This window comes from Haplochromis burtoni, unplaced genomic scaffold (genome assembly GCF_018398535.1).
Source record: "Haplochromis burtoni strain Fernald_Lab_line unplaced genomic scaffold, NCSU_Asbu1 Contig_2167, whole genome shotgun sequence".
NCBI classification, from domain to species: Eukaryota; Metazoa; Chordata; class Actinopteri; order Cichliformes; family Cichlidae; genus Haplochromis; species Haplochromis burtoni.
The window spans coordinates 4,542-15,621 of record NW_024584528.1 but is presented as its reverse complement, the minus strand read 5'-3'; the positions used below and the strand labels follow the sequence as shown (position 1 = coordinate 15,621).

Below are 11,080 nucleotides of genomic sequence, written 5' to 3'. Positions count from 1 at the left end.
GGTTCGCGCGTCCACGGCCAGGAGGGAGAGTAACCTCCGGGCTATGCACTTCTTAGCAAACTCTAACTGCCGTCCTATAATAATTTATAACACTTTGAAACAACAGTCAGCACCCCAAAACAAGAGTCTGACTGAGGCAAGTGCAACCTAGAGGTCAATGGAGACTCTAACTCACAAAATGACCACTCAGGTCCACTCTTATAACCAATTTGGACTCTAACCAACAAAATGACCAATTCCCTACAAACTACTTGAGACTCTAACTCAATTTCTTGGGACTCTAACCCAGTATTTAAACTTTTCTTAGCAGACTCTAACTGCTTTAACTCATGAGATTTTTTCATCAAAATCAAAACAGACATCCACCAGTAATTTCAGTGAGTAGACTTTAATTTTATCATGTCCAATTTGGCACACTTTGGAAATAGATTCAACAGGTAGTGCCTTACCTTTGTATAAGCCGGCTTATGCCCACTCACGTCAGACCACTGGCTCGTGCCTGTCCGTTCGACAACCTTGGACCGTCCAAACCTCCAACTTCCACCCCAATACCACAGGACGAGCCCCCAAACTATTACGGATTCAAATCCCACAATCCCACAATCCCACAATACAAAGCCCTGTACTGCAGACACGCTCCCTCTATGAGAGTCAGAAAGACACAAATCTGGCGCATTTACTGGAACAGTGGTGGAGTGGAGGATATAGAGGCCCAATAATAACATCCCAGTCACAACAGATAATACTATAAACCAAATAAATGCAGTGAATGAGGCAGGACTGAGCCCACAGATAGGGTGCTTAGCACATGCAATTAATTTAGCATCCCAAAAAGGAATTATATTGAGTAAGATGGGACGCTTCCTTGGGAGGATAAGGAAGGTGGTTTCCTACTTAGACAAAAGCTCAACAGCTGCTCATGTGCTTAAGACCAAGCAAGTTATGCTACAGCTGCCTACTCATAAGCTCGTACATGATGTCACAACAGATAAAAACCTGAAGAAAAATGTCAGAGACATTGTCACCTTGTCTGATAATAATGTTAGAGTGGCAGAGGAGGTCCTCCAGCTGCTTAAACCACTCAAAGCGGTTACAACTCTGTTGAACACTGAAACTGCACCATCTGTGTTCATGATCCTGCCTCTGAAAACAAGGATCCTACAATCCATGGCCCCAAGTGAGGAAGACAGCGCCATCACGTCAAGTCTGCCATTAGAGAGGACCTGAAGCCCAGAAACACTTCCCCACCAACCCTACAGGACTACCTTCACAGATCTACTGCACTTGATTAAAGGTTCAAGTCCCTGTCTCACCTAAACCTTGCTCTATGCCTGAGGATATACAGTGATCTCACTACTGAGATTGTGAGCAGTCTTCGCACTGTAGACTGTGAAGAGGTAAAGAAAATAAATATTTTAAAACTATGTATTATTTATTTATAATGATGATGTTTAAGTTATTGCCCCATTTTAACATCTATGAAATATATATTAAAAAAATGTTTTAATCTATGAAGTAACTTTCCCTGCAGGGTCAAGCAGCACCACCAGGAGCAGACACATGTCTTGTCAAAAGAAGTCGGCAATGGCGCAGCTTTTTGGCAAGACATTTGCACCAAAGGACATGGGCAGCAAGGCTTTTGCTGACACCATCAAAGAGGAGGTGGCATCCTATGTGGCTGCAAGTGGCATTCCAGTCAATGGTGATCCACTGACGTGGATGAAAAGCAATGACTGTAAATACCCTCACCTTGCCATGTTGGCAAGAGTCTAGCTTGTGGTGCCTGGCACTTCAGTGCCTAGCGAGAAAGTGTTCTCAACAGCAGGGGAGATAGTTACAGCACAGAGGTCTACACTCTCCCCAGAGAATGTAGAAATCCTCATCTTTTGAAAAAAAAATTGAAGTTATAGGCATACGTCTGCTTTGCTTTGTTTCTTCATTTTTGATGTGGAGTGTTATTCATTCTCCATGTTCAAAGTAGGAAGGAATGATACCTAAATTGCATTTTAAGTTGTTTTTGATTGTGCCCACATTAAAGGAAATGATTATTATACCCTATTATGCACCTTAATTTGTTTTATATAATTGCGGGGAATGAGTTTTGAGTTGAATGTTTTTAATGGCCAAAAAGTATTTAAATAAAAAAACTGAGAGTTAAATTTTTCTTGCCTATTTCTTTTTTTGCTGATTCGTGACTCAAAACCGTGATCCGGACCGAACTGTGAGTTTTTTGATCCGTTGCACTACTAGTATTGACTGTAGTACATTTTACCATGCACAAGAGACACTAATGAAACATGGAGCTTGCACTCTCTGTGATCTGTTGTGAACAGAAGTAACTTTTGTTGTAAACACAACAAAAGTTGCTTACAATCACTTAAGGATCAATCAACCAATTATATCCAAATTAAATGGGAAACGGAGGCTAAAATCAACATATCAGAGGACAGTTGGTTAAATATATGCAGGACACAGATGGAAACTACTAGCTCGGGTTATTGGAGGGAATTCACGTGGAAAAATTTTATTAGGTTTTTTATAACACCCAAAATAAAATACAAACAAAAAGGTCAACTGACAGATGGACACTGCTGGAGAAACTGTGGGGAAAACATGGCAGATCATTTCCATATATTTTGGAAATGCCCAATAATCCTGTCATACTGGAGTGAATTGGTCGAATCAATTTACTTGGTGACTGGTCTCAAACTAAATTTGGATTTTTGTACTGTGTACTTGGGCGATATCCCATCAGCAGCCTCCTTAAAGGACAAATACTTGATAAACATCCTGTTGGGAGCTGGCAAAAAAGCGCTTACCAGGAGGTGGCTGGAGAAAGAGCCCCCAACAAAGAAAGATTGGATAGGAATAATGGAGGAAATATATAGAATGGAAAAACTTACTTTTTTTTTTAACCTTAAAATGGACCAATTTCATAAAAACTGGAGGAAATGGGAGAGATTTGTTGAAGGTGGTAACGTGGGATGAGGTATTCACGCAACTACTGGAAGAAGGAAGGTCTGCTAAGGACGTTTTTTTTTTTTTTTTTTTTAAGGTTGTTTACCCTTCCAAATATGATCAGGGATGGACGAAGATCAGGGAGGGTTTCACTGTGCCATTATGTTATTGTCAGTGCGTATTATGTTTGTTTGGTTGATTGTTTTTATTAGTGCGTAGTATCTTTGTTTGTTTGGTTGGCGTTTTTTGTTTTGTTATTTTTGGGGTTTTTTGTTGTGTATTGCTAAATTAAAGTACCTTTTTATAAAAGAGCTTATGAGGTTCTCAGTGGCAGAATATAATCTGCAATAAGACGTTATTTCTTAGCAAAGCCAAAGGAAAATAAGAAGGTACAATCTGCACAGAAATGATCATTTGTGAGATATAGAATGAATTTGGATTTTACAATATTTTCCCTTCCTATTTTTTCTGTCTCCATATCAAAGCTGAATGATACAGGGCTGGCGGTCCATAAAGATGACTGGGGCTCAAATTTTGTATATCTATATGTAATTATGGGAAAAGAGGGATTTGTGTTTGGTCTAAACATACCATGAGAGTGAAGCGATGATCATAAGTTGTTTGTTTGGTTTTTTTTACTGTTTTTTGTTTTTTTGTTTTTTTCATGTGGATGACTGTCATAATTACAAAACTTTCAATAAAAAAAATAAAAAAAAGAAGTAACTTTTGTTTCACAAAACCAATTGACACTGTGTTAATCACTATTACAACTGAAAGATTGGATTGCATTGCATTTATATAGCGCTTTTCGAGACCCTCAAAGCGCTTTACATTTCCACTATTCAGTCACTCTCACATCCACACACACTGGAGGAGGCAAGCTACAGTTGTAGCCACAGCTGCCCTGGGGCAGACTGACCGAAGCGAGGCTGCCATACCACGCCATCGGTCCCTCTGGCCATCACCACTAGGCGATAGGTGAAGTGTCTTGCCCAAGGACACAACGACTGAGACAGACAGGGGGTTGAACTGGCAACCTTCCACAAACAACATTAGCTCCCCAACCCCCTGAACCATGGTCGCCCCCCAAAAGATGAAATTAAAAACAAATGTTGTTTTGACAAATTCAAAACAACTTTGTTTAAATATAGTTGAAAATATACTCGTGCTTCTTGCAGGTGGTTTAGACAGCTGCATTCGGTGCAATACCCATCTGACTGTAATCTTTGAAAGACGTTTCCTCATTCCAGGTAATTTTCTGATTTACAAACTGAATCAACTTCCGTGTGGGAAAAAAACATCAGACAAAAGGACAGAGTGAAAGTGAGGCTGTCTTTGGATGTACAGGTGTTCTCAGTGATTTCTGCCTTTGTGCAAAGACACACACATTCATCATGTTGCTCTCTGAGACATCTTTGGTGCTGCTGATGGTTTGCGGCACTCAGGCTTCACATTTTTTAGGCACAGTCATGACCTACTACCCAAAGGACACTTTTGCAGATGGATCTGTCACAGTACGTACATTTTCTTTCTAAAATAATTTAGGGACTTGAAAACTTGAAAATGTTAGGTAAACACTTTGTGGCTGTAACTCTACAGGTGACCGTTCGGTATAAACTGAACTTCCACGACTGCACACATGGTGATATATGGAGTTGCCTCAGTGGTGATTGTGGGACTGGAACCTACACACTATATGTGGTAAAACAGGAGAGCAGTGGCGACTGGTGTCAGAGAGAGGGAATCATGACTCGACGGGTTTCCAGCAACGCTCCGTTTGAACTTTGGTGAGTGTACAACAACAGGAAAAAGTCATTTGTAAAAACAATTTTTAATTGTCACTGAAGGGCGACAAAACAACTTCCCCAAAACATCAGCAGCTCCACTAAACAGTCTTTTTGATGAGTGACACATGGTAAACTAATAATTTACTAAAACATGTTATGTTCAGACTTTGAAAACTGAATTTTCTATCAAGGTTGAATAGTGGTAACTGGATATCAAACATCAATAACATCATATCATGGAGAGCCGTGACTCGGGTGGAACTGAGGAACCGGTCTGACATCAGCAAAGCCAACACATCACCTCAGACCACCATCCTACCAGCTGTGAGGTAAGCCCACTTTATGTGTGTATCTTTGTTATAAATCTAGTTTTCTTTTACATTTCATATTTTTCATTTATCCTTTTCATTTTCAATTAATTTAACAAAGTATTTATCACCCGTTCGTTACATTAAAATGAATACAGCAAATAGAGCTACAATCTTTGTTTCTCTCTCAGAGTTCCTTCAAACTGTCAGAGAGATTTCAGCCTGTTGATGTTTGACCCTGATGGAGACGAAGTTAAATGCAGATATGGAAACTCTGCACTCTCAGAGTGTAACCCCTGCACTCCACCCTCTGTCCTCAGCCTCTCATCGGTGAGCAATGATTGTTACTCTCATGTCAGATGAGACAGGCAAAGACTAAAAGCTGGCACAGACAGTCATGCAATAATGTGATGGGAATTTTTTTAATTGAATTACAATTGATATCGATTTGGTAGAAGTGAAAGTTTGTCCAAAAGAAGTAGCAGTTATTTATAGCCTTCAATTTAATTACATGACAAAAAACATTTTGGTTATTTTAACTTCAAACCCATTTTCGTCCTCTTGCAGTCGTCTTGTACTCTGTCATTCAGCCCCACCAGCAGCAGTAATGAAGGTTCGTATGTAGTACAGCTGGTGATGGAGGACTTCCCCAGACAGACCATCACTCTGACTCAAACCAGCGGGACACAAACAACAATAACTACCAACAATGCCATCAGCAAAATACCGATTCAGTTTGCTTTGAAAGGTACCTATATACGTTTCATTATCTTACAATGAAAGCACTAAAGAGCTGCTGCTGATGAACTTAGTGCTCGGCCTGATGTACAGAGATGTTTGACCACCAGTGTCATCGGGACTGATTCTCTGGACCAACAAATATTAATCTGTCCAGCAGATATTTTACTCTGGATCATCTTTGCATCCTGTGAGAATCACCTTAACTTCTCTGTATTCTTCCAGTTGATCCTGCAGTGCCATCCTGCACAGAAGGACTCTTTCTGCCCAAGTTTCTTCCTCCAACACCAGCCAACGGAGCTCAGCTCTACAACGTCAGTCAGACTCTGGAAATTCACATCACTGCAGAGGCACTTAACTCCACGTAAGTAAAACACAGTTAAAGACTTTGTCTGAATATATAAAAGTTTAAATATTTATTCAGAGCAGCCTATGGGTAGATATGAAAATATAGTCCTACAAGTCATGAATCTATAGAAATGAGTGATGTGCAAATCTAAAATATGTTTCAGGTTATTAAGTTACATATCTGACCAGATCTTTAGTAATAAAAAACTCCAGTGCTGATGTACAAGATTACAGTCAGGTCAATTTAGACGACACAGTAAGTGAAAAACAGCCAAGACAATACAGATTTAAGGACATAAATACAAAAAGATTAGGTAAAACAACAGTAAACATTGAAAGTAAGGCACATGAAACACTTCCAAGGTTGGTTGGTATATGCAAAAAATCAAAACAAAAAACAAGCATGGCCTAATAAAAGCTGTGCTCTAGTTGGGAAACCAAAGAAATATGCTCCTTTTGTAGTCGCGGAGATATTGAAAAAAAGAAACTTGACAGTTTTTGATTTTGTTCTTTGAAGGATCTCTGAGCTGCTCTACAGCGGGCCATACAATTTAATCAATAACACATCAGGACCAGGACAGTTCACCCTGAGATGGACACCATCTGAAAGAGAAGAAGGACAAAGCCTCCCCATCTGTTTTGTTGTCCAGGCAGTTTCTCGGTCAGTCTCATGTTTCATATAAATGACTCTGTAGAAAGTTATAGCAGTTGAAATTCCTGAAATGAAAAATTTTCAAAGTCACACCTCCAAATCTGAGGCCATGGTTCTCAGCTGGAAAAGGGTGGAGTGCTCACTCCGGGTCGGGGATGAGTTCCTGCCCCAAGTGGAGGATTTCAAGTATGGCCACGAGCTGTGGGTAGTGACCGAAAGAACGAGATCGCGGATACAAGCGGCAGAAATGAGCTTCCTCCGAAGGGTGGCTGGCCTCTCCCTTAGAGATAGGGTGAGAAGTTCGGCCATCCGGGAGGGGCTCAGAGTAGAGCAGCTGCTGCTCCACATCGAAAGGAGCCAGCTGAGGTGGTTCGGGCATCTGACAAGGATGCCCCCTGGGCGCCTCCTGGGTGAGGTGTTCCAGGCATGTCCCACCGGGAGGAGGCCCCGGGGCAGACCCAGGACACGCTGGAGAGATTATATCTCTCGGCTGGCCTGGGAACGCCTTGGTGTTCCCCCGGATAAGCTGGAGGAGGTGGCTGGGGAGAGGGAGGTCTGGGCCTCTTTGCTCAAGGTTGCTGGCCCCGCGACCCGGCCTCGGATAAAGCGGATGAAGATGGATGGATGGATGGACATTTTAACTTGTTGCTGAAAAAGTTTCCTGTTTTAAGGATTGTTCCGTCATTAGAAGTCAGTTAGCTCTCCTTTGAGTCAATAAACATTTTTTTTTATCTTTTGAGATTACGATTGTAGTGAGGAGACAAAATGAAAACCAGGAAGCTGATAACAAGAGAAAAACAGCTCTTACATATATTATCATGCTTTTTACAACTACATGAATGCACTATTGCTGTGTGATTTATTACCATTACTGAAGGTTACTCACTTACCAATACCAACAAAATTTTTGAATCTTAATATAAAATGAATAACAGTGGGATGGACATTAGGTAAGGCTGCACTTTTTGCATTGATCTTGTATAGAAAACTATTTCGGTATCAGTAATATGTTTTCTTTTTGTCTGTCAATAATCATGTGTAACTGCACATGATTATTTGCAGGTAGCAGGTTGTTAATGCTATCCATCAAGTCTAAAAACAGCATGTTAATACTGGAGATGGCTGCTCCAAAAATGATCAGATTATATTTTAAATATTTGTTCAAATCAAATTAGTTTCAATTATCTTTTTTTAAAGAAATCTACTACATCATGTGTCATTTTTTTATGTCATGTGTCATTTCCATTGCAAATATTAATTACAGTTAAATTAAGAGGGGATGGCAGTAAAAACTCCGGAGCTGTGATATCATCATGTACACTGCTGTTCCAATTGTGGAATGATCGCACTGCGTTCTCGGAAAGTCCGGACTCCCGTGTGAACTTATGAAGTCCAGACTAGCAAGAACACGAGTACGGACTCAAGTACATGAGTATTTAGAAACGGCCTAACAGTCTGCAGTCTATGAGCTAACCTCAGCTAACGCCAGCTAACAATGTTAGTAATCAGAGAAACTGTATTAATCCCAAATAGAAATTGGGTTGTTTTTTGTTTTTTTTGTTTGTTTGTTTTTTTTGGGGGGGGGTATTTTTTTTATAAAAGGCTGCGAATCCTACTCGAACCTGGGCCAGCCGCTCTCAGCCATGTGATATGTAATTACATGCGGATCCAACTGAGCTAAACCTGCGCCTGACTGTGTTTAATCACCAAATTGGAGAAGACATAGAGAGGGGATAGCCTAACATACGAAACAGGAAATGACCACTGTGTATTCCATTTATTTCAACAAAGTAGCTGTATTCCGATTACCACCTATTTAAACGTTAACAGGATACAGTTATATTATATTATATTTTATATTTTGTATTTTAAATGCGTAACGCTGGTACATGTATTTCGTTACTCCCTAACACTGCTTTTAGAAAGAGAAAAAGAGAAAAAAAGATTGAAGAAGATTCATGGATGTAGTGAAGGAAGACATACATAGGGTTGGTGTGACTGAAAAGGATGTTAGAAACATAGGAGGCAAATCTTCTGCTGTAGTGACCAGTAGAATAGAATAGAATAGAATAGAATAATCCTTTAATTGTCCCACAAGGGGAAATTTGGGTGTAACAGCAGCAAGAAAGACACATATACAAACAAACATACACATTTTTTACATATTTACATCAAGGACAATGGTTACCAAAAACAGAGTACTGTACTGTTATTAAATTAAATTAAATTAAATACAGATAAGAGGCAAACCCTGGTTATAGTGTGAATTGGTTGATAAAATAGTGCCAAGTTACAGCGCTGATGTAAACATCTATGTTTGTTGGGAGCAGTTCTGATTGTACAGTCTGACAGCTGCAGGGAGGAAGGACCTGCGGAAATGCTCCTTCGTGCATCCAGGATGCAGCAGTCTGTCACTGAAGGAGCTCTGCAGTTCAGCAACATTTACATGCATGCATGGGGTGGGAGACTCTGTCCAACAGAGATGTTATTTTGGCCAGAGTCCTTCTGTCTCCCACCACCTGCACTGGGGTCCAGGGTGCATCCCAGTACAGAGCTGGCCTTCCTGATGAGTTTATCCAACCTCTTCCTCTCAGCTGTCAATAAATAGCAGCTCCAACATACAACACTGTAAAAAACTTACAGATGCCACCACAGAGTCATAGGTCTTTAAAAGCGCTCCCTGGACTCCAAATGACCTCAGCCACCTCACCAGGTAGAGTCTGCTCTGACCCTTCTTGTATAGAGCATCTGTGTTGTGGCTCAAGTCTAGCTTATTATTCAGGTAAACACCCAGGCACCTATACGAGTCCATTATCTCAATGTCCACTCCCTGCATGTTCACCGCTGTCAATGTGGTCGGTCTGCATCTCCGGAAGTCCGCCACCAACTCCTTGGTTTTTCCAGTGTTGATCAGCAGGTGGTTCTGCTGGCATTGGTCCACAAAGTCCAGAGTTCACTGTCTGTACTCCTGTGATGAGGCTGACTATGACAGAGTCGTCAGAGAACTTCTGTCGGTGGCAGCATGGGGAGTTGATGGAGAAGTCTGCAGTATAGAGGGTGAAGAGGAACGTCTTTGGTACCAGTACCACACAGGATGTCTTCCACAGCTGTGGTACTTTCCCCAGTGACAGGCACAGATTGAACAGAAGTCCTGAGATGAAAGACAGGCAGTTCCTGAAGATGAGGGAAATGGCAGCAGGGGGGACGGTGATGGGGGAGGGGTGGCTGGTTGATCAAACCTATTCAAATATTTATTTAGGTCATTCACCCACCCCAAGTCTCCTGCAGCCTGGGGGGTTGGTTTTTGTCTTGAGATTGTCTTCAGGCTGTTCCAAACCCCTCTGATATTGTCCTGTTGCAGCTGCTCTTCCATCTTCCTCCTGTAGTTTTCCTTTTCTTGCCTTATCTTCCATTTCCAGCTGACTGTCACAACACTGAATTTTTTCCAAGATGGCGACACGTAAACTCTCGCCGTAGCGTCTCCCTCTGGACTGAAATAGGGCTTTGGGCAAAGCGGGCCGGTCTAAATACTGACTCTGGGTAGGCAAACCTGAGTCTACCGTGTCCGCCTCCAACTGGACTCTGGATTGATGGGCCGGAGCCTGCCAGTGCCTACTGCGTCTACTAGATTCCTGGGAGGGCAGGCTGGGCCCTGCCCTGTCCTCCTTGTCCTCCCCCGCTCGGACTTGGAGCTAGCACTGTTTGGAGCTAGCTCGGACTGTTGCGTCCCCCAGACTCGGAGCAAATCAGGCCGGAGCCCGCTGCATTTCCCGGACTCAGAGCTGGCAGGCTGGAGCCGGCTACATTGTCCGTATTTCGAAGCTAACGAAGCCGGAGTATGCTACACCACCCGGACGCGGAGCTAACAGGACGGAGCCTGCTATACTGCCTGGACGCAGAGTTAACAGGCCGGAGACTGCTACACCGTCCGGACACGCAGCTAACAGGCCGGGCTGGAGCCTGCTACGACGCACCTCCATCTGATCCCCGGATTGCTTAGTCCACCTCCGCTCGGATTTGGAGCTAATAGATTGGAGCCTTTTGTATTCACCCCCATTTTGGACCCTGGGCTATCATTATGAAGACGAGGACACTTATCGAAGCTTTATTGTGTATATTCGTGGTTTGGGACTTGGGACATTGCGGTGCTCTTTGGGTGAGAACTGCAGAATATGAGCTGAGTATGGGTGAAACTTATTTTAGTGGCACTAGGTCAACTGTAGAAGTGCACCTGGAGTCACCAACGATTCATTTGGCTCTGGTTGTTAGCTTAAATCGATATGAAGTAT

At 42.1% G+C, this 11,080-nt stretch overlaps 1 protein-coding gene across 1 annotated transcript; it reads left to right on the top strand.

Annotated features, from left to right (window-relative positions):
• The first annotated feature begins 4,704 nt into the window (after positions 1 to 4,704).
• LOC121813651 lies at positions 4,705 to 10,775 on the top strand. Its single transcript, XM_042217537.1, has 6 exons — positions 4,705 to 4,745; positions 4,937 to 5,074; positions 5,245 to 5,383; positions 5,621 to 5,801; positions 6,017 to 6,155; positions 10,526 to 10,775. The coding sequence occupies exons 1-6, from the start codon at positions 4,705 to 4,707 to the stop codon at positions 10,773 to 10,775; spliced, it is 888 nt and encodes a 295-aa protein (XP_042073471.1).
• Positions 10,776 to 11,080: the final 305 nt, after the last annotated feature.